We start from the raw sequence: 24,315 nt of genomic DNA on the forward strand, positions 1-24,315 counted from the left end.
CAGCCATTTCAATGTGTACAGGCATCCCTCTGTCCCTGCAGATCAGAGCGGAGGTTGAGGGGGTGGGTGGTGGTGGTAGGTGCGAGTGGGGCTTTGGGAAATCACTCAGGTAGCAAAATGCCATCATCATCATCATCATTGTTGTGGGCTGAAGGGTTGCTAAAAAGCGCACAGCATCGAGACAAAAGCAAAGTTAAGGCAAGCTGCTGTCTGTCTCACTGTTCCAGTATCTGTGTATCCGTGTATACGTGTATACATGTATGGGTTAGCAGCCGCAAGGCAATGTGTGCGTGTGTGCAACAAATGTTGTGGGCGTCCTTCAGGCGGGAGCTAGAGAATGAGCATGGCGGTAGTGGGGGGCGGGGTCTAACGAGCTTTTACTTGCTGGCTTGCAATGCGACAGCAGCAGGTGTGCCATGCAGGCGGACACCCGCAGACACACACACACATACACACGGAGGAGGCAGGGCACAGCTGAGTGACGATAATTGAAATTTCATCACAGTAGTTTGTGGTTTTGTAGCACTCACACACATGCACATGTGGAGATGCTGCCACTCACACTAATGCGCAATTCATGGCCAGTTCCGTTCCGTGCCTGCCTTCAACTTCTTCCAGGAGCCACAGCCACAGCCACAGGCACATCGAAATGTAATTTTCTAATTCGGATATATATCGAATTGGGTTTGGGTTTTGGGTCTTTTGTTTGGTTTAAAACACTTTATTTCTTGGGTTTTCTTTTGTAGCCTTTTGCTGGTTTCCGTTTTTTGTTTTTGTTTTTGTTTTCGTTTTTGTAGATGCAACATTTACGTGGTTTGTTTGTGTGTCGTTTATGGTAAAAGTACATTAGGTATTAGTTTAAGAGATACAGTAAATACTAATCAATAAATTAAATACAATCAATAAATTAGCCATATAATAATTTTTACTTTATTGTAATAATAATAAAATCTACTATGTTCAGTTGTTTTCCATTACTTGCTTTGGGGTTTGCGGTTTGCCTAAGTACTTACAGATCTATACTTTCGTATTTCGTATTTCTTTATTCTTTATTCTTTTACTGCTTTGAGAGTTGAGCCTTGAGTGTGGGATAACATGTAATATGGTCTATAATATTAAGTTTTTTTCTTCCGTTTGCAGATTTCCGATTTCCAAAAGTGCATTAGCTGAAGTGTGCCGGAGATTCCTCTTGTAGACTGATTACCCTTTTCGATTCCATGTGGAATGCCCTTTATAAATTCCTCTAGAGGCTGGGTTACTCTTCCCTCTATATCCTAAGACCCCTCCTACACTAATTGTTGGCTGCATAAAACATTTAAATGTGGGCACATCTACATATGTATGTATGTGGTATCTGTATCTACGGCTGAAGCGTCCTCCTACTCCGTGTATCTTTAATTGAGTTTAGAAATCTATTTTCTGACGAATTATTCTTCTTGCTTTTTGGATTATGTTTATAGTAACTGCATAATTATGTATGTAAGTGTGTGTGTGGTTGTGTTTGTGTGTATGTGTATAATTATTATACACCTCGCACCCCTTTAATTTGACTAGCACAAGTACTTCTTCTTGGGTTTCATCATGCGAATGCGTCATTTGGAGCCCAACCCATTGGCCACCAAGGCGCTGGGCGTGGCAGCGGCCACCGCGGTAGCCCCCGTGTTCCCCCCGCCCGATCCTCCGCCGCCTGCGACACCACCAGCCCCTGTCCCACCACTGGCCGCAACAATCGCCTCACGGGCACCCGCCGCCGCTGCTGCTGCCGCTGCCGCTGCCGCCGCCTGGAGATGGGCTGAAGGGGTGGGCGTGGGTGGGGATCGAGTGGCCATCGCAGTGCGGATGCCGCCGGCGGGGTGCAGATGCTTGGCACTCATTTCGCTGGCCCTGGTATTGCCACAAACCTTGAAAACACAGAGAAACAGAAGGATATACAGTGTTAAGATCAGTCCGAGGCGGAAGCGAATGGAAGGGGAGGGGAGGGGAGTTGGTAAAGTGGACACCAACCTGGTGATGGCTATCCCAGTCTCTGTATTGGCACGAGGCGCTGCAGTAGCGAGCCATGTTGCAGCCCGAGCAGGTTTCGGTGGCCTTGCGGCCGCAGTTCCAGCACTGCTGCTGCAGACTCCCGTTCTGGAAAGCGAGGATGGGAAAACTTTGGATTAGCGAATAACTTCACTGCTTTGGAGGAGCACTCTACACCTACATTCTGTGGCGTGGTGATGGATGGCGACTTGTTGTCCAGATCTCGCTCGCCGCTCGAGTGGCGACTCATTTCCATGAAGAACTTCTCCATGCGGAGCCTCTCCTGTGTCATGATCTCGGCGGCCCGCGTTTCGGCAGCCACCACCGCCCGCTGGATCTCGATTACCGCCTGCCGCTTCACCTATGCGAAGAAAAGGGTTTCAAAATTGAGCCTTGAGCGCCAAATGTGGGAGACCCACCTGGGTGACTGCGTCCTCGGCATTCCGCTTGAACTCGGAGACTTTCTCCTCTGTCTGGCGGCGCAGTTCGGCGAGAGCCGCTGGCGTTATCTCCTGGCCGCTGTTGGGATGCTGCGGCTCGATGCCCCGCTGCTGGAGGATCGTGATGGCGCGCTTCGTCTTGTCCACCATGGCCGAGATGCAGTTGAGCATTGTGTGGATGTTCTTCCACTCCTCTTCGCCCCCAGCAGCGCCTCCGCCTGAGGCAGGATTCGGGTTCGGATTGGGGTTGGATTGTGGGTTCGGGTTCGGATTGGGATTGGGATTGGCAGGCCTCTGGGGAGGAGCCGGATGCCGCAGCTCCCTCTCGTCGCGCTGCATGAAACCAGCCGCCGAGGGGAGACCCTCAGCCACCGCCACAGTGTAGTCGCCGTAGGCCATGACCGAGTGCGCGGGATGCAGGGCCATCCGCTTGTTGGGCGGTGGGGGGTACCCGGAGGCGGACACACCCCCGCCGCTGGCCATATACTCGCTCCACTCATGCAGCCCGTTGTGGCCTCCGTGCTCCATCATGGAGTCCGAGGATCGCCGCTTGAAGACGCCACTGGCACTGCCGCCGGCACCGTTGGATGTGGGCGCCTCCAGTTGGACGAAGATGTCGCCGAATTCGGCCCCAAACTCCATCACCGCCTGCTCGTTGTTGGTCACGTACTGGAGGGCGGACTGGTTGGTGGCCCTGGCCAGAGCCAGCACCTCGCGCTGCATCAGGGTTACGCTGTTCTTTAGCAACGGCATCACGTAGGGTCGCAGGGGCAGGTTAATGGCCTCCTGCAGGGCCAGGCGGAACTCCTCCAGCGAGATGGTGCCGCAGCACAGCGACAGGACCAGAGCCCGCACCCGCTCGCACACTTCCGGCTGGCCCAGCTCCTGCGAAAAGTGCACCAGGGCGCCGAGGAACTTGCGCATCTTGCCCACGAGTCGTGCCTGCTCCACATGGGCCGCTGCTGCGGCGGCGGCTGCGGCTGCCAGCGAGGCGGCATGCTGGGCCCCCGGCGTCGGCGAGGTTCCAGACGAACCTACTCCTCCGTTGACCACGGGGGAGACACTGGCATTGCGCTGCGGTCGATGGTGCAGCTGCAGGGGTGAGTGGGGTGAACGGGGGGCGAGACTGCGTGCGGAGTCTGGCGGGGAATCGGGCGGAGTGCGACACAAGCGGTCCCTCTCCCGCTCCCTCTCCCTCTCCCTGTCTCGACTGCTGTGCGATGTGCAGTTGCTGCTGTCCTTGCTGCTGCTCGACGAGGATGAACTCTTGTCGCCATTGCTGCTGTTGCTGCTACTGCTGTTGGCTGTTTGGGGAAGGAGAAAGGAGAAAGGAGAAGATAGTACAGCTCGTTAGTTGTGTGTTAACAATAAACAAGAGAAACAAGTCCAAGTGCAAGTCCAAGTCCGAGTCCTGGACGAAACATATCACAGGATGTGCAGCCCAGGCGCATTACAAATGCATTAGCAGGAACTTGCCAAAGGGGCAGGGCCGAGGGCGCAGGGAGCTGGGCAGAGGAGTGACAGAGGAACGGAAGTTGCCACAAATATATATGTACATATATATTCCACCGACCACAACACGCTACGGCACTTGTCCTCCTGCCACATCAAGGAGCGGGTGCAACAACCAACTGGCAGCATTAACAAATTTGTTTGAACATGGGAAATAAATTAGCAAACATTTTTGGTCCACGTCCTCGTCCCCGTGCTCGTTCTCGTCCTCGTTCTCGTTCTGGTGTGGTCTTCTGTGCTGTGCTCTGCTGTGGCATGGTAGGTGGGTGGGGTGTGGCAAGTCAGGCAAGCAAATCAAGCACCACATAACGCACTAATTGCATGGGTAAAGAGGGATGCCAAGGGGCAAGTGGGGCAAGTGGGGCAAGTGGGGGGAGGGTCTCTACAGGCAGTGGCTACAACACATTGCGGTACGTGCTGTCCCATCCGATTTCCCATTTCCCATCCGCCGGCCCCATTCCATGATCCTCCTGCCAAAGCGATGCTGTAGCTCAAAAATGAAAAGCTTAACGCAAATCCGCACTGCGCAGATGGCCGGAGGAGCCGCTGGGGCCCAGAGTGCCAGGCGGCAAACGAATGCCAGCGCGATTTCGTTGCTTCCTTTAAAAAGTGAGCTTCAATATGATCCAGGGCTACCTTTGTTCCCGCGACTAATGTTAGTTTTGCTGAGACCTCAGTTCGATTCATTAAATATTCAAAAACCATCCATGGTTATAAATAGGAACCTATTCTGGAAACATTTGTAGCCTGTGCCGAAGCTATAACGCCCAAACACAGACACACACACACACACAAACTTTGTTTGCACAAGCTAATGGAAATTGTTTATGGGTCTGTGTGTGTGTGTGTGTGTGTCCTCCAGTGGGTGGCTGACAGACACCCAGAGAGGCGAATGTTGCTGCTGACGACGACGACGACGACGACGACGATGATGATGATGATGATGACGATGACGACGACAACGACAACGACGATGGGAAATGGCAGTCGGTTGATGTTGCCGCTTTTGCTGCTGCTTCTGCTGATTCTGCTGCTGCTGCTGCTGCTGTGGCTGGTGCACAGTTTGCTTTTGTGATAATGATTGTGGATACAGCTGCAACTGGGTGTGTTTTCACAGCCATTCAGGCACGCCACCGCCATGCCAATCGAAGGGACACACAGATACAGTGAGGCACACAGCGAGACAGACAGATATACGGACGGACAAGAGATACGCAGCACATAGTCGCAGTCGCAGTCGCAGTCGGAGGCATCACTCACTCCGTCGGCGGCGCTTATCAAACGCCAAACATAGACAATGATGGATCACATGAACGTCTCCACAGCCCACTAACGAACCCATCTCGCTCCACCCAATCCCACGCCGTTTCGCCCCCTTAATTGGCTGCCAGCCTCCCTGCCGTTCCCAGTCCACCCGCAACCCGCAACCGGCAAACCCCCCACCAGCAATTCTTCCCCGCCTATACTCCTTTCTGTGGTACAATTGTAAAATATTGCACTTGACCGGGCTTAAAAGTTTTCGGTTTGTTTGGGTTCTACTCATATTTGTTGCTGCTGTTGTTGTTGTTCTTCTTCTTGCTTTTTTAGAAACCTCAACTGACCAAAAGTTGGTGTCCAGAGAGTCCAGACCGAGGACCAGAAGCAGCAGCAGATGTAGCAGCTGTGGCAGCCAAAAACCCACGCAAAACCCAAAAAACTATTTACGAAAATTTTGTGTTGACAATTCACATATTTTCTAAAACATAATGTTCGGGGGGTCGGGTGTGCCCGTGGCTGTGTGTGTAGCATTGGGCGGCTCCAACTGCTGGCTCAACATTTGCCCGCAGCATGAGGCTTGCTCCGGTTGTGGCATCGATTTAAGGTTACGTATACGCAGCATGGGCCAGTCTGCATCCTCTGCTGCCACTCGTCCCAAAGACTCTATATGTGTGTGCTAATGTCTGTGTGTATTGTGTGTGTGTGTATGTGTGCTAGTATGGGCAACAGAATTTGCACAGCTGCGTCCCATAGATTGCAGTCGAGCGTACAAAACGAAACGTTTGCTAGTTTAGTTTGTTGTTGCTGTTTCTGTTGCTGTTGCTGTTGCTGTTGTCATTGCTGCCACTGCTGCTGCTGGTGCTACTGCCACTGCTGCTGCTTCTGCTGCTGGTTGTGGCATAGTCATTTGGGAAAACAATCATTTTGGCAAATATTCATCATGCGCTGTTTGTGATTATCATCAGAAGAGGCACAGACTGACTGAGATATAGACAAACAAATAAAATAAGAGAGAGACAGTCAGAGACATCACGAGTTTCGGCTCGGTTGCCCATTGTTTGGGGCTGTGGCTCCTCCTCTTTGTTGAACAAAACTGTGCTCAAACTCCACAAAAATGCTAATTAGCGAACGGAACCTTAAGCGTCTTAAATGCAGGGCGGCCACACATCATTTCCCCCTGGGAGTTGCCACAGGTACAACGCACGCACAGCACAGAAGCAGCAACAACAGCAGCAACAGCCACAATAACAGTGGCAATCAAAGCAAAGCGCACAGAACGGCGACCATCATCCTCCTCCTGCTCCTGCTCCTGCTTATGACGCCTAAAAGCAGGCAACAGAATGTTCGCCTGCGTGCGGGCTGCTGCTGGGAACAATGCCAGCAGCGGTTTCTGTGTTTTTTCTTCTTGTTTGGTTGGTTGGGGGTTGGGGTGTATGTTGGGGAATGAGGGGAAGCATAGGGCAACGGGGGCCAACTAGGAAATGCTTTTGGCCTTTTCCATTCGTTAGGTTGTTGCCTGCTGTGGGATGTGGGATCTGGGGTCTGTGGCACTGTGGCTGAGGTTGCGGCCCCTGCGCAGAGACCAGTCTCCAATGCTCTCTGCTCTGTGTGGAGAGAGTGTGGATCCACGCTCAGCTGATTTCGTAGTTCCCCTTGCTTTTTATATATGTACATACACTTTGAGGAGGGGTTCGACTCCTTTCTGCTAACGCAACATAAGCAAGGAGGCTGCAACCCGAGGCTCTCCCACCGCACAGAGACACGCAGACAAACAGCTGCTGGCATTCACACCATCAATCGCCTGAGCCGTCAGCTGGTCGACGCCCGTCCGCTCGCCTCTATGCACCCAATTAAACGCCTTAAAGTATGCTCCACTTCCACTCCCATTCGACTCACCTTTAAGCCTTCGGCAAATGCCTGCCGCTGTGGCTGCTGTTGCTGTGTTGTTGGTTGACGCCGCTGCTGCTGCTGCTGCTGCTGCTGCTGCTGCTGACGCTGCTCCCGTCACCGCCGACACCACCACGGACGATGATGATGATGACGATGACGCGGGTGGCACTGGGACACCTGCTGCTGTGGCCACCGCCAAGGCAGCGCCAGCTGCCACCGCTGCCGCCGCCGCTGCGGCTACGTCATATGAGTCCTTGTCGGTAATCTCCTCCTTAATTATCGCCTTTCCATCGAGCGCCATCTGGAAATAGTCCAGCAAATTAGTTAAGAAATACATATATGTATAAGCAGCAGGGCGGAAGAGAGGCAGGGACTGGGAGGACGAAGACGAGGACGAGGACCCGCCCACGACCACGGCCCGCGACAGACAGACTGCACGGGTTCCCACCAGCGACGGCGATAGACAAAAACATCAAGTGACAAAGTTCTCACATTATGTTTTCAACTTATTTGATTTCAATTTGATTAAATGGTTGTCTGACATGCAAATTGGGTGTGCCCGCACACAGCTACAGAGTCCTTGGACTCCTGGCCAAATGGGGAACCTCAAGCAGCTGTCGCACTAATGTGCCTAAACGGGTTCTCTTAAACAAAAAAACAAAAAAACACATTTAAAATTAATGCAAAATACAGTGCAACTTCTTCCATATAGAGGGTCTTAAAATATAGAAGCCAGTACATACACACATATATTCCTAGGAATTATTCAAGAATACTCGGGGTATTCTTTCGTTGATTATTTTTCAACAACTGGGAATTTCGGAAATTGAAATTCTTCGAATATTTTCCAATTTTCCCGACCGCCCGACCATCCATTCAGCCAACAACTGGGCACAGGCCACACGCTGTGGACACCTGTTCCGTAATTGAGTTGGAGAACTTTTGCCCCGCAGACTCTGCAGCGCCTTCGACTCAATGAATTTCCACGAGGAATTCTCGGCTATTTTTGCCGGAGGGCAACTCGATTGCTCTATTGGGTGGTGGCCTTGCTAATTGACTCAACAAATGCAGTTCCTGTTTATTGGCAGTGGCAAGCAACCCTTCGCCTGTGCAACCCACCAATTAGGACCCCTGCCCCCTCCCGCCTGGCCGTATCGACGCCACCCCGTATCCCCCGCCGCCCGGACACAGCATGTTCATGTCCAGAGCGAAACATTTTTCTGTTGATTTTTATCACTAAAATATGTAAATACCTCTGCGGACTGTGGGAGTTTGTGCAGCTTTGCGAGGCAAGCCCCTGCATAAACAAGAGGGTGGTAAGGTGGGAGGTAAAAACAACAAGAAACTGAACAGAAGGCTGTGTGTATGATGGGTGTATCCGAGAGTGTGGTGCGGGCGGGGTGGGGTGGGGTGGGGTGGGAGGTGATGGGCGGCTCGGAAACCTGTTCATTTTCATTCATGTTTTCGATCAATCTTTGCGGCCTTTTATTTCGCTTGAGGTGTAAGAATCGGTGGAAGCATCATCGTGTGTTTAAAGTCCATCGTCGCCGCACTGGCTAACATGTACGTATCCGAACAATTAGTGCCCCCCACAGACCCCTCCTGCACTCCCTGCAGCCCCCCTAACAGCTGGAGCAGCTGTTTGGCATCAGAGCAGAAATTACACACACACACCAAATGCTGGCTGCTAATGAAATGAAATTCTATTGAAAACAAACACTTGACACGGCGGCAGCTGCCGTTTTGCCAAATGACGACGAGAGATGGCCCACAGATCGGTCCCCCGTCCCACGTCCCACGTGCCCCGTGCCCACCCTCTTCAGCATATGGTAGACATAACACTTGTCAACTGTTTTTCCGAGCTCTTTCCGAATGAAGTTTGCAAAAATACCAACAAAAGACAATGCGTACGAGTGTGTGTGCACACATACAGGGCGGCTGATTAGATGAGGGGCAAACAACAAGTGTTTTCAGGTGAGAGGGGAGATGCCACAGGCAGAGGCCAAGAAACCCAGCGTTGCCGCTGAGTCACTTAATAGCCCCAACGTTGCCTGCCACCAGCTGCTGCCTCTGCCAGTGCCTCATGTTCTGCCAACGCCTCTGTTCTGTTCTGCTCTGCCACTGCCACTGCCACTGCCACCGCCACCGCCACTGCCTCTGCTGTGGCCCTGGCTATGACGAATGAATCAAATGTCAGAAGCAGCCGTGTCGTTGTCGCTCAAGCAGCTGTCGCCTGTCGTCGCCAGAAGGCGCCCCCAGTGCCTCAGTTAACCCCCAGCCAGCTGCCACCGCCCACCCACCACCTCTCGTACCTCCGCAGGCACTTCAAAGAGATGGCAGCCTCACAAGCTTCCATCGCAGGAAAATGGAAAATGTCGCCCGCAGAAGTTTTTCCCACAAAACTTGGGCCAGCTCTGAGGCTGAAGCTGAAGCTGAAGCAGAGACTGAGGATGGGACTGAGACTGAGACTGAGACCGAGGCAGCAGCGTCTGTGGCAGCAGGGACTGGGGCTTGTGACGGCTGCAGGCGAAATTGCCAAGAGGAAAAGTAATTATTTAAACGGAGCCAAGCAGCAGCAGCAGAAGCAGCAGCCGGCACAGTGGGATGAAAGACTCAATTAGTGATATATTCAGCCACAAACTGCAACGGCATTACCCTGTCTGACATTTTACCTGTCATTATGTTTGGAATTTATTAATATCCGTTCTGATTCACGCGATATACAAGCTGACACAAGCTATTAATTTCCTTTCCAATCACTGGCCTTTCCTTTGCCACAGTGACCCTGCAGTGAGGCAGGGGCGGGGCGTGGTCACTACTTGACAAGTGGAAAGCTACAACAAAGCATGCAGCACACAGCATTTTCACTGGATAATTTTCAATTAGGCTCGCAAAGAGCATAAAAAAACAGAAGAAAATTCTTAAACGACATTCATTTATTTCTGTGGAGGGCAGGAGGACGGAGAGTATAAAGGAGGAGGCAGAGGCAGAGGCAGAGAGCCATGTGCTGGACACCAAAGCATTTTATACTTTTATCCCTTTTGCTAACAAAAACACACCCAGATGTGGATGTGGATGTGGATGCGGAAGGGTCCAGCGGTGGGGCAGAGAGTGTTAACGAAAAGGCGCGCCAACTGTAATAACAACAACAGAAGCGTTAGCGCGGCTGTGGAGGCAGGAGACGGATAGGGCCAGGAGCAGGGGTTGAAGGCCAGCGCCAGAATGAGGTTGAGGTAGAGGGGGAGAAGGAGGAGGAGAGGCGAAAACAGAATGAAAGAGCCTGGAAAATCACAGCACAGCTGCATGTGCTTTTCCCGTAAGCTGCCCGTCGACGTCCACAACCACGTCCCAGGTCCCAGGACCAGGACCAGGCCCAGGTCCTGCCCCTTCTCCACATATGCCTGCGTGTGTCTGTGTGTGTGAATGACAACCCACTCGAATGCCGGACGCCGGGCACTTTGTAGCGTTGTTGTTGCTGCGGCTCTGCGGAGTCCGCATTGTGCGTCATTATGCGCAAGTGGCGCCCCATTCCTGGGAGAGATTACTGGCGACGACACCTGTGCAACAGCAGCAGTCTGCATATGTGTGTGTGTGTGCGTGCGTGCGAGAGTGTTTTACAGTTAAAAACTTTTTTGCAAGTCGCTACGTCAGCTGCTTCATTACACAGGGGGGAGGGGAGGCAGCCCTACAAATGGTATGTATGCTGGATGCGAGAGGGGGCGGCAGAATGGCAGGGTGTGCGAGGGAATGGGTTGAGTGAAAAGTTCCTGGGAAGCATTTAATTAGACGAGCCTTGACGGCCGGCGGAAGGCCGCTGCCAAGTCGATAATTAACGATTCAATGTTGTATTTAATTCACAGCTAATGAATGGGAAAGCGGTTACAACACTTTGCTTTGATGTGAAATTATAGATATTCTTGATTTCAGTATCGATTGGTATCTAGTACAATTATTCCGCAAATGTCTGGTATTTACATCCGCTCATCCGAAAGTGATGACCGGAGAAAGAATGTCCCCACATGAGTGAGATGGTATGTATTACGCATCAGGACATCAGGACAGAGCTTACAGAAGATCTTCAGTGGCGACCCTCGTCAACTATTTGCTAAGCGCCTCTCAGTCGTGCAACGTGCCGCAGCATCGGCGTCATTTTAAATTACACATCACGCGCACACACAGACGCCCGACAGACAGACAGACAGACAGACGGCAGCATAAGCGGTGGCAACATCAACATTTTTGCACTACTCGCCGCACGTGTGAGCCTGCCACTCGCTCTCCTGCCTTCCCCGCAATGCCGCACTGCTGGTGCTGTTTGCTGCCTCCGTTCACCCTTCATTTGCAGCCTGTGTGGGGCATAATAAGATAATGGCTTGTCAGAGAGCAGCAACAGAGGCACGGCACGGCACGGCAACAACCTCGGGGGGAAAAAACAGTTGAACGAGCGAATGTCGCGCTTAATCGGCTTTATGGTCTGTTTTATTTCCGATATGAACTGCTTTATGTCCAGAGAGGGCGAGAGTGCGAGAGAAAGGGAGAAATAAAGAATGAGAGAGGGGTAGAAAAAACTGGAGAACATTTGCCTGCCACATGTTGCCCACAAATTGTATTTAGTCATCCCAATTATGCCACATCCAGCAGCTGATGGCCGCCAGCTGCTGCTGCTGCTGCTGCTGCTGCTGCTGCTGCTGCTCTTCTTGCCTCCAGCGGTGCATGCAATTTCCCAATAACAAAACGGGGCCTTCCTGCAATTGAAGATTTCCCAGCTGCCTCAGCTTGTTTCCCGGCTGATTGGAAAATCATTTTGGAGCAGTCTTGCAGCAAGCAGCAATCAGCAAGCAGCACGTGGCACTGTTCAAGTTTGTGCCGTTTCTGTGTCTGTGTCTGTGCTGTGCCTGTGTCTGAGGCAGAGCAGCCAAGTTGTCTGCTGCTGGCAGCAACAACTTCAGCAACTACAACAGTGACTGTGGCAGAGAGAAGACCAGGCAGCAACTGCTGGCAACACATGGTGGCACGTGTCGACGTTGACGACGGCTTTTGGCCATGGCTGCACTAGACAGCAGTGGCTGCTGCTGCTGCTGCTGCGGCTACTGCTGCGGCTGCTGCTGCCGTTTTCAATTAAAAATTGCGAATGACAGCAGGTGCTGTTGATGGCTTCTCTGGCTTCCGTCTGCTGCCTCACCTGCCCCTCCTGCTGCTCTTCTGGACGTGTGCACCTGAGTGTTTGTGCGGTTGGATGTGTCTAAGGAGAGCAGAGTCCTTTCCATTAGCAGCACCTGCGTCCAGCTAGCAACTCTCGGCCCTATCATGCCCAAGCATCAAAATACACAAGTTTAAGCAGGCAATCCTATGCATTAGATATCTCCAGGGCACAAATCGATGCCCTGGGTGTTGCAACTGCCTCCCCCGCCCCTCATGGCACTGCAGCAACAATCTTGTTAGCTTTTTTTCCATTTTTTCTACACTTTTTTGCCGAAATCTGTTGCAGACACTTGAGCCAGCAGCTCAAACAACTGTGGCATGACAACTTACAAGAAGGAACGGAATGGAGTGGCTGATCCGGAGGCAGGAGACAGACGACGATGCCGCTGGCGGACGCAGTTTTTCAGTCTCCTTCGATGCGGCTGCTGCTGCTGCTGTTTCTGTTCCTGTTGTTGCCTCGGGTATCATCTGCTTTTCATCTGGCGTAAGAAATATTGCGCCAGCTGTGCCAGCTGCTTCATTTCGACGACGCCCCCTTTTCCCAGAGAGGGGACTAAGTACATCTGTGCGTCAGTGTGTGTGTGTGAGTGTGTGTGGCAAGGTCAGCCCTGTCTGGGGCTGGAGATTTAAGACTGGCTGTGGCTGTGGGTGCGGGTGCGCGCCTGCCGCAAATCCAATTCAAATGCTCGGCGCCAAGTGGGGGCGACATTTTGGTAGCCTGCCAGCAAATGGCGTCTGCGATTGCACTGGACATGCCGTTACTCTCGTGGACACACAGACCCTTTTTTCCGAGGGACGAAATGTTTAAAACATAAGCGGGCAAACAGGCAAAAGGATTGCAGATGGCTTGGGGTGGGTGTGGGCTGCGGGGAGGGATGAAGGTTAATGGTTAAAGCATTGAAACAGATTACGATGTGCCAAGGCGTTGCAAATGCAACATCGACAAGGAGGTGGGCAAAGCATGGCTTCGATTTTCCGATGCTATATCCTATATATTCTATATTTGCCCCTGCCACTGGCAGGACTCTCCTCTCTTTTCCCTTCTCTATTGTTTATACCCAAAATGTTCTTCCTCTTATATATTTTTTTAGAACATTTTCCTGGTATGACATTTTTTCGTTGTGCCCCCGAAAACGTTTCGTGCTGCTCTGGGGCCCACGTCTTTTTAATAAGCTGCCACTTGCAGGGACAACAATTCCGGTGGCGGTGGCAGTAGCAAAGCCACAACAACGGACCGAATTTCCCAAAAACCAAGAGAGAGAAGGAGAGTGAACCAGTGGGGAAACGGATGGCAGCCAGGCGAACAGAAGAACTAGGAGTAGGAAAACGGAAAACCGAATTTCGTTTTTGACTTTTTCGATTAAGTGTATGCTCTATAGAGAGACGGAGAGACGGAGAGAGAGAGAGGGCGTACCGTTAGTTGCTGTTCTGTGCGTGACATTTTCGCGCTTTTTTAGCTTCCATTTTTTCCCTCCCCCCTGTGGCCATTCCCCTGCACATCCCTCCCTCTAGGCTTCAGCTCCTCCTGTAGCTTCCAATGTTTGCCTTTGAGCTTTGAGGAAGATTTTCCTTTCGTTTCTCTGGTTTGGTTTTGGTTTTGGGTTTCTTTTCTCTTGGCATGCCATTCGTTCCGTTCCATTCGTTTGCTTTGGTCTAATAAGCAAATTGACTTATTTCCGGTCGCCATGTTGTTTGTTGTCTCAGCTGCTTCATGCCGCAAACAAAATGGCGTCTCATTAGTCAATGTCGTCTAGGCGGCATCTTAATTGCCAAAGGTGTGAAAATCCAAAAGTTTTTTCTGTTTGCTTTTTTCGGATGCTTCTTTTTTTACGAGGCTGTGCCGTGCCGTGCCGCAAAGTTTGCAGTACTAATGATTGATTGAGCCCTTGATGGATTGCCGTTTCTCTGGATGGCTGGCTGTACGTTTGAATGCCTGGCTGGTTGCCATTCCGGGGCGGGGGTGGTCACGAGGGGGCGGGACGGAGCGAAGCACATGTGGCCCTTGGTAATTTGATGCCAGCTGCATTTGTCATGTGCATTTTCACCTGTTCCACCGTGCCTCACTACCGACTATTACGCTAATAACTTTGCCCTTTTTCGCCGCCGCTGTCCATTTTAAATTCCATAGCCATGGAAATACACATGCAAGCTCGCAGACCATGCCTCACGCCTGTCCTGGCCTGGCCTGTGCAAGCCCGTATGTCAATGCATTATTCAATAGGACATTGTTGAATGGCTGATTGCCCGATGATTACTGATTAGATGAGGGCCGGCTCTCCGATTTGCCCACGGGCCAAAACAGAGCCAAATTGCTGACACACTAATTGAACGGCGCGGCTGCCGGATTGGATTGGATTGGATTGGATTAGAGTGCAGGTCAGATTCTTGGTGAAACACGAGCATTGCCATTGCCCGCATTTGTACAAATGTCCTTCCTGGTCAATCCGCTACATACATTATTGATCGTTGAATTAATTTCTATTATTGAGCAAATATTTGAGGCAATTAATTCTGGGTTCAGGCTGTTAAAGGCCGAGTAAAATTTCCACTGCATTTTGGCACATTATCCGTTTTATCCAAGTGCTAGGGTATCGATCTGTCCAACCCCTTATTATTATGCCATAGTTGCAGGACGGTTTTGCGGTGGCACTGCATTGTTGAATGAATAGCGGAAAAAATGAGAAAAGCACAAAACAGATCGAACCGCGGCCAGGGCCTCCAAGCTGGTATAATGTTTATGCAGGTGTCATGCCTGCATGACAGAAACCACACTGTGAGAAAACACGGAGAGCAACGGAGGTATGGCGCAGGTACGGGGAATGGCAACCGTAATAACAATAGCAATACCAACAACAATGATCTGCCAGACGGTGCGACGGGTGCGACGGGAGAGCAAAAAGGCCGAAAGACAGCTGCCCTGTCCTCACACTTGTTCCGATCTCTCTTCTCCTCACTCTCCATCCAGCTCTCGTTCTTTCTCTGTCTCTTTCTTTCAATTGTGGCAGCTGCAAAGTCAAGGCCACAGCTGGCCAGGCGATCCAGGCTGAGTCACGGACTTCACTTCTGTAGTTATCCCCAGAATTGAGCGATCTACTACAGATGATAATTATGATACTCACATGTGTTTGAGTATTGATAGCTCCCAAATATTTGACTTGTGGGTAGGTTTTCCCTCTTTTTATTAAAACATTTGTGACATTGAAAACGTAAATATATTATTAGATAGACTGTATATAAGAACTTAAGATGTTTCCACTTGTTTAATATTTGATATCAACCGAAGACCGTAAATACCAGTTATTGCATCAGGGGAACAAATTCCATTTACATTTTTGTTTGATGCCCTTTGGTAATCGTACTTCTATTCTCTTTTAGGATATCCTTCGCATCAGAGCCTTGGGCAGTTGAGTCGGTTCGAAAAAACACAACAACAACTACACAAGACCGATGCCTGGACCCGTTGTCGGACCCACGAGAGGAGAAAACATGCCTCGTCATGCCCAAGACATACATTTGCCTTTAACCAGAGTTCCAAACGAATCAATTGGGAAACTTATGAATATTTTGCCAGTCTATTATCAGCACGAAGCCTCTACCAAAATCTAGGCCTAAAGAACTGCCCAATAATACTGCCTAATAATTATTCACAATTTTGCACTGGAGACACTTTCCGCAGTAAAAGTTTGGGATTTCGGGCACTTATTTACAACAGCAGTCACAGATGGAATCGACAGATGGCAGCAGGAGGCACAGGGCAGCAGGGCAGCAGGGGAACAGGGGAACGGGGGAACGGGACACGGGCCAGCAGCTGCGACACATGGCAGCCAGCTGCAATTATTTGCAGTTGGAAGTTCTGTTTCTGTTGGGAACGCGGGCGCACAAGGCCATCAGAAACAGACGGCGGCCAAAGTCATGGACCAAAAACCCAGTCGAGGCAACTTCCGACCCCAGCCCCATCCCCATCCTCGTCCCCATCCCCTGCCCCGGGCAAAACAGCAAAAAGAGGGCAAATAATTTATAATTTCGCACGTGAAACTGACAAAGCAGAGGGAAAGCGAGATTTTCCTACACATCGGATCGTATCCCCTTCCGCCGCACAGCGCCCCACTATCCCCACTATGTCTGTGTTCTGCTAAAACTTTTATTCGAGCACTTGACAAACGAATTTGTATCTGCAGTTGTGCTCGCCAAATGTTTGAGCAAATAAAAAACAGATGCGTCTTGGCCAGACTACCACACTCGAATATCTTTGTATCTACATATATGTATATTGTGTATAGACACTCGCACTGTATCTTGTGGGGCCAAAGACACTTGGAGTGGCATGAGACAGCTGGCCCTGGACCTGGACCTGGACGGGAGCCACAATCAACATGTGTTGGCCGTAGCTCATACGCGTAGCATCCACAGATGCGAGTGATGCGGATGCCGATGATGCGCATCTGTGGTGTACAATTTTCAGGGGGGGACTTACCATTTTATCTGATCTATTGGTATACTTGATTATTTGGCTCTATAATAAACTTTAGTTCGATTGAAACTGTTGTTTGCTTTGGCTTGTTTTGTGTTTGATGAATATTCAGTTCGATTGCAGCATCTTTATATCAAACTATTTGTTATCTGTTAGTTTTTCACTCCTGACTAGTGGAATCAATTAGTTTTTCTTAATTACTGTTTCGCGTTCTTTCATTTATTCACTATTTACAGTTTTCGACGATAAAACAGCGCGGAACCGGCATTTCGAAGCATTGCAATGCCGAGCAAATATTCTGAATGGCGCGGCATCGGAGGCAAGCAATCCACGCGGAAGTCGAGAACGTGGATAAAGAGTGCGGATGCGGAGCGGAGCCGTCCGAACTGGCGAATGTTGGATTTGTTTGTGAGAAGAGCAGCCGCCACTCAGGTAGCGACGACCGACCGCCTCTGTTTCGGACGTGTTCATTCGTGTACATCGCTTCGGGTTCGTATTCGTCGTCGCCTGCTTGCAGTCGGGCGCCTGCGCAGTGGATTCCATTGCAGATGGAACAGCTGTTTCCCCCTCTTCAGCCGCCTGCCTTTGGTCTTATCGCAGGGCTGTGGCAGCGGCAACAACTGCCAGACATTTGTTCTTGTTGGTCGTCGCCGGCATTCGGCCTCTGGGCTATTAACATCAGCTGCTGCTGCTGCTGCTGCTGCCTGCCTCTCAGCCTCCCTCTCTTCGTGCCTTTCGTGCCCCTGCCACTTACTCGTCCCTCGGGTGATGCCTTCTGCTGGCGGCAGCTGAAAAATTCCTTTTTGGCAGCAGCTTGTTACGTTCTCGTCTCTGTTGCTGTTTCATTTTGGTCCCCTGCCACTGCTACTGCCACTGCCACAGCCACAGCCATGAAATTCCAGTTGGCATTGCGTTGCGAACTGCGTGCCGATATTTAAATAAATTGCCAACCAATTGTGCACACACACCCCGCAGTGGCGGCCTTATGCGCGTGTTCACACCATGTCAAACGCTTGGACCCCCAACCCCCACACACAAACACACACACCACGCACTCCCCCCCTGGACCCCAGGGAGCACCGGGCTTAGCCATGGGAACGAGCGGCAAGCAAATTAGAAGCGATTTGGTCTCTGCTTCGTTCTGTGTTTGGGATCTACCAATCCTCGGAAATTCCAATCGGAGAGGGTAGGATCAATGCAGACTTCAATTAGTACGGGAACCACCCTATGAACATATCCATGTTTGCATTATCTTACTCTAAGCTCAGTTAATCTAAGCACTTACGGAAGGCTAATGAGCGATATTTTTAAGGGATTCAATGCACAGAGGATGATGGGTTACGCAGGCCGATATTAGCCATTAATCCATAGATTGTACGCAGATTATAGATTATGTTCGTCGTTTGCACTGTCCACTGTACTATATTGTCATCTACCTATATATTAACATTTGTATATTCTCACGCTCGGCATTATCCTATGCTGCTCTTCTTCGATTTCGCTATCGTTCTCTCGATCTGTCGGGCTATAGTCTAAGCCGCGCTTACGATAGGGAACGCCTGCCCTTATGTAGATCACAATGAGGATATATATTGTATGGTAAAGGGTATAGATCATAGATCCTATAGAAGAAACGATTGCGTTTGAATTGAATCAGTCACACTCCATTAGTATCATCCTTCAACATACATAGTGGTTATAGGCAATTAATTCCCCCTTTCCCCTGCTGATGATTGGTAAGAAATCGGCAAAGCGTATACATACATATGTATGTGCATATCTGTCATCTGTTTGCATTTACCAGCTGTGGCAGCGGGGAAGACGTTTCAATAGATTCCTACAAATTGACCACCGCAATTTAAACAAACCCCCGCTTTTGGCCAATAAGTGGCCATTCATCTTGTCCAGCCGCAGTTCTCCCATTCCCCCAATCGAAGCACGGATCCCTGCCCCCACACCCACATAAGCAAAACTTGCCACAAACGAAAACCCAAGCACCCTAAACCACAAACTTGAGCGAACGAGAGGGGGAATCGTGGCAGAGAGAGAAAAGGAACATTTGGCACCCAAACCAAGTCCTATTCCAAGTCCAGAGCAGGGCGATACGGGAAATCTATTGGATTGGCGGGGATGGGGCGGCAGAAAGCGGCAGCTAGCAGCCAGCAGCCAGCAGCCAACAGCCAACAGGCAGCATCCAAGGCAGAAGCGCTCTTCTTTTACTGCTGCCACTTGGTAGCAGTTGGCAATGGCAGCGACGTTGCCGTCTCCGGCTCCGGCTCCGGATCCGTCGTCTTCGTCGTAGTAGTCGGGGCAGCATCAGGCGGCAAATAATGTAAAACGCCATTAGGCGAGATTTTCTCATACAAACAACAATTGTGCATTGGCACACCAGCCTGAAGTCGTCTGCGATTCTGGTGGCAAGGCTGCTCTGTATGGTGAGGGGGAGGGCTGCTGGGGCACTGTGGGTGGGTGGGTGGCTTGTGGGCGTTGGACACAGTATTTTTTATGCGCATTTCGCACAAGTAAATGGGAAAGAGACGGCGAGATGGAGACAGAGACAAGAGACAGAGAAACGTAGCGAACGAAAACAATTTTGGGGCCGCGCTGCCTGCCTGGCAAGTGGCAACATTTGTTGCTGCTGCCGCCGCTGCTGCTGCTGCGACAAATTGAATGAAATCACGGCAATTTGGAGTGGCATACATCGGCAGGGAACAGCTGCGGCCGGGCCGTGTCCAAGTCCGTTCCCAAATGGCCAGTCGCAAAAAGGAAAGAGGAAAAAAAGAGGGCAGGCAGAGATGGGGCAAACAACTGTTTGCCCTGACTGTTGACGCATAATTGAATTATTAATTTTTATTTTAAACAATGTATGACATATTGTTGCCGCTGCTGTTGCAAGGGGTGTTGCTGCTTCTGCTTCTGCTTCTGCTTCTGTTGCTGCGGAAGCGGCTGTTCTGTTGCTGTTGCGCCTGCCCCACGTGTTATCTGTCGGCGGCGTGCGCCGTTCCGATAAAGAAGTTGTTTGCTCAGCGCCGATTCAGCAGCAGCAGCAGCAGCAAACAAAGTGAAAGTCGGGGAATGAACCCGAACCCGAAGCCACCCCCCACCCAGCAGCCACCCACTTGCGGCGTCCTTTAGGCCAGGAGGTCAAAATGAAGCTGTTTGTTTGGGATGTGTGTGTTCGTCTGAGTGTCTGTGTGAATGGGTGGGTGGCTGACTTTTGATAATAAGTACGAATATGAGTACAAGGGAGATGGGTGCTCGGAAAACAGACGGGGGCATGGGAATTGGCAACTGAGTGCGAGCAGATAACACTCCATGGACGGAGGATGGTAATGGCGAGCGATGATGTTGACGATGATACGACACCCATTTCATTCCCACTCCCACTCCCACTCCGACTTCAATCCCAATCCAATGCCAGTGCAGTGTTGAGCTCCAAATCGTTTGAGGCTCAACTCTTCTTAACTGCTAAGGGCTGCTTCCGGCTGACAGCAGACTGTTGGATGCCGTCCTCAGGCCCAGCGGTTGGCCTGGCCTGTCCACGGATAAGACGCGCTAAAATTGTCGCCGGCAGTGACAGGCCGCCTGGGAGGCACCGATCCGATTCTCAGCTCCGTCCTCCGTCCTCCGTCCTGTCTTGTGCTATGCTAGCCTGTCCCATCCCGTCCTGTCCTGTCCCGTCCTGTCCTGGACATGAATAGCCAAGAAAGGACTTGTCTTGTCTTGGCTTGGCTTTTTGTGCGTGCAAAGTGAAAAGCGTAAAAAGTGAGGCAGAGCTGCAACTAAAGTGTGGACAATGGCGAGCATTTGACGAGGAAGGCGGCACTAGGAGCGGGATAGTTGTGGCAAGAAAAGCGTGGCCCTGGACAGGGACCCAACAGCTGCAATTATACACGTTGCAACGATATAGAAGAAGTCTGCAAAAATGGTCCAAAATAAAACCAGAAACAGATTCGATATTAATTCTTAAAGCCTAGATTTCAATTCAAATCAATTGAATTCATAGTTGGAGATATGTAGTTGGAGTCTTTAGATTTGAATTGAAGGCAAAGCCTCAAAGGAATCATTTGAAAGACAGATTATGACAGCAGCAGCAACAGCAGCCACAAACATCTCTTTACGTAAAGCTTCTGCCACACAACATTTCTATGCCCCACAGACACACAAAAACTGAACGAGCATTGGGATAACTAAGGATAACTAAATTGTCTGCGTGTGTGTGTATGTGTGGCACCACAGAAATGGCAACTGGCAACTGGCAGCTCTCAGCAGCAGCAGCAGCAAAAACCCGGCAGAAGCACTAGCAGCAGCAAGAGTAACCGTTATTAAAGATTTTGAATACCTAATTATGAAAATGTCAGTAGCAAACTTTTTTTTGTGATGCTGACGCTCAAAGAGAGAAAGAGAGAGAGCGTGGGAGAGCGAGAGAGAGTGACAGGGACGGTACAGAATCACAGCCAGGACTCTACCGCCAGCAGCTGATGTGGCTTCTGCTATTTGCTGCTGGCTGGCTGTTGTCTATACCCTTGAAGAGGGTCCGATAATATTGCAATACAGAGAAGAAGGAGCTCTCAGAAGAGCTCCAGAAGAGGATCACCAGAGGATTTCCACCAAATGTCATGTGTTTTGCAAAAATGTGTCACCAAACAATAACCATATATCGAAGATATGAAGGGTATCCACTGCTTCGGCTCACAAAGCTCTACATTCTTCCCGCCTGTTGTTGGTTGGTGCTCGTACTATTATTGCGAGAACAACAAAGTTGCTTGTGATGTGCCTGGCAGCCAAACACGGGTTGCTTCACTCTGCATTCAGTTCGCTGCTCAGCAGTTGCCCCCAACAATAACAAGAAAAGCAGCAGCAGCAGCAGCAACAGCAACACCAACAACAGAAAAGAAATATGAAAAATTCCATTTTCATGTCACTCAATTGAATTTCCATTCAAAAGTTCCATTTTTGTTTTCTTTTTATTTTTTTCCTTATTCTGCTGCTGCTGCTCCTCTCTTTTTTTTTGCTAGTGACTGACGCTGACGTCGACGGTGGGGCTTTTCCATTTTCCCCCCATTTAATATTTTTGCCTATTTTCTGCGAGTGTAAGCCTCCAATCCCCTCGCCGCAAAAAACCTACATTCTATACCCACACATCCATATGTGTGCGTGTGTGTGTGAGCGAGTGCTTTGTATTTTTCGGGTTTTCCAGCTAAATTAATTGCCTACGGATTTGTAGTTAGTTGCCATCGTCATCGCTATTGTTGGGGCCTGTTGTTGGTGTTGTCATTGCTGTTGAAAGCTCAAACACAAATACAGGCTCACCAAAATGCCTGCCACACACCCACACACCCACACGCAGAGAGAGAAACAGAAGGACGAACACAGGGAAACACCAATGGACATACACAATGGCAAACCAAAAGTCCCTTTTTTGCCTTGACTGCATTCGGGGTTTATGGTAAAAATAAATAAATTTCGGGTTTATCTCAATGGCATACAAGTCATTTGCAGCTGAGATTTTTTTTGTTCCTCTTCTATCTCTATCTCTATCTCTATCTCTACTACTACTACTACTACTATTTCTACTACTGCTATGGGGACCCCTGTACTCCCTTACCCACCTGCGACGTTTTTTCCTACCATCTTTATGATTATTTTTTCCCCTATTCCATTCGCTCCTGTGGTTGCTTTTTGACTGCAAAGGTGAGGACCACATGTACATACATATGTATGTATGTGTAATGGTTGGGGGCTGGTTTGTGGGTTGTGGTTGTGCTGTGTGAGTGTACGTCTCTCGGGCACAATATGCTGGGAACAATTGAGGCATGACAAGGAGATCTGTGGGAGCTGGACATGAGCTTACATTGGATTAACATTGTGCTCAAGGCGTTCAGGCAGTTCTGGTAAATCGATGTCATTCGATTCCAGCTGCAACAACCACAAATGGCGTTACTACTCGTACAGCCATTTGGAGTATTGGAAAATGCTCCTGAAACAACCACAAGTACTACTTATAGTAATGTCGATAGATGCCTGCTTTACTGCATACCATTGACAGCTGGATGCTTTTAATCCTCAGATAGTATAATTATAGAATATCGGTTTAATAGCTTTGTCAAGATTAGTAACTTAAAAATAATTGGATTAACAAAATTGAATATTCAACGAATTCGTTCCCGAATCCCCTTCAGTTTTCAATAGAGTAATTATTCAGTAAATTAATTATTCACCTCATTTAAAATTATTACTCGATCAAAGTAATTATTCATTTAATTCAATATTCAACCAATTTCTACTTCAATTCGTTCCCTCCCCCACCCTGACACTTCCCGACAAACTACGGGACCGCAGGAGAACGTATCTCCCATTCGAAAAAGAGAGCGACTCCACCTCCACTGACCCACGCAAACAGCCCAATTTCCCCATTGTCCTGTGTGTTTTTTTTGGCAGGAGAGGATTGGGGGGTTGGGGTTGGTGTTGGGTGTGGCACCGTTCCTGCCTTTGTTTAGTGGCCAACAGCGATGCCAACTGCAGTCACACTCCACTTGGCCATGCTTATGGCCAACATGCTTCTTGTTTTCATGCAGATTTATTTACAGAATTTAAATTTATACAAAAGCAACAACAGCAACAGCAGCCACAGCAAGAGAAAAAAGTGACCAACCAACCCGCCAGCGGCTATGGCATTGGGGCCTGCTCCTGACAAGCTGTCAGTCCTGCCGGTTCATGCTTCTGCTTTCCGGCTGCTGGAAGCTCGATGCTCGACTCTCAGTCAGGTCAGGCGACATCCTCCATTGACATGATTTTGCTTCTGTAATTAAACAACATTTTTTTTCCGCGCGTGACACGTAAAGCAGGAGAAACAGTCGGGAGACATTTGCTGACAAATTGGACGACCCTGTATTGAAGGAAGTTGAAACCATCCGATGAATCTTAAACGCTGTGAAGGAATGGATTCCCCCGCTCTTATATATTATTTTTGGGAGTGTATTTCCTAAAACTTCATGGTGTTTATCGACCGACAGAAGAGAAAATTCTTTTCAAATTCAAAAGCGCCGTTGAATGCTTTTTCAAAAAAACCTCAATTTTGCAATATTTTTCCACTACAGGTTTTGACAAGGTTTTTGAATTTGCATCCTCTTTCCCTCGCGTATCTATCCAGTTTTTCGCATTTTCTTGTAACAATAAATAGTGGGTGCAGCTGCAACAACAAGAGCCAGAGCAGCAACAGCAGCAGTGGCATCGGTGGCAGCAGCAAAAAAGCACATCAGCAATGGCATCAATTTTTTGTAACATGTTGGCAAACAAGGTCTCACCCACGCCCACTCCCACGCCCACAGGCGGTCCCCACGGCACACTGGCCGTGGCTGATATGGCTGCTGTGACTGTTGTTGTTTTCTGTTGGTGTTTCTGCTGCTGCTGCGGTGCGGCCACTTAAATGTCGTTATGTTGTCGGGTCACGTGCCACGTTCCAATGTCCAGTGTGTCCCATGTCCTGTCCCAAACTCAGCTTTGGCCAGCGGGACGGCT

The 24,315-nt window shown here is 49.9% G+C and overlaps 1 protein-coding gene across 1 annotated transcript; it reads right to left on the minus strand.

Annotated features, from left to right (window-relative positions):
* Positions 1 to 902: 902 nt before the first annotated feature.
* On the minus strand, positions 903 to 17,130 carry LOC6601320 (protein CBFA2T3). The gene is made up of 6 exons (XM_026985841.1): positions 16,798 to 17,130; positions 7,128 to 7,422; positions 2,442 to 3,766; positions 2,204 to 2,383; positions 2,005 to 2,130; positions 903 to 1,901 (listed from the first exon to the last, which is right to left on the minus strand). Exons 1-6 carry the CDS (start codon positions 16,798 to 16,800, stop codon positions 1,593 to 1,595), a joined length of 2,238 nt encoding a protein of 745 aa, XP_026841642.1. The 5' UTR covers positions 16,801 to 17,130; the 3' UTR covers positions 903 to 1,592.
* Between the last annotated feature and the right edge of the window lie 7,185 nt (positions 17,131 to 24,315).

Source organism: Drosophila persimilis, unplaced genomic scaffold, assembly GCF_003286085.1.
Source record: "Drosophila persimilis strain 14011-0111.01,24,50 unplaced genomic scaffold, DperRS2 tig00000002-arrow-pilon, whole genome shotgun sequence".
Taxonomy (NCBI): Eukaryota; Metazoa; Arthropoda; class Insecta; order Diptera; family Drosophilidae; genus Drosophila; species Drosophila persimilis.

What these genes read in the sequence shown, in the direction of transcription:
- LOC6601320 (XM_026985841.1), bottom strand. An exon ending in CCGAGGACGCAGTCACCCAG is followed by an intron (nt 2,384 to 2,441) that starts GTGGGTCTCCCA and finishes TTCTTCGCATAG; the next exon opens with GTGAAGCGGCAGGCGGTAAT. An exon ending in CCATCACCACGCCACAGAAT is followed by an intron (nt 2,131 to 2,203) that starts GTAGGTGTAGAG and finishes CTCGCTTTCCAG; the next exon opens with AACGGGAGTCTGCAGCAGCA.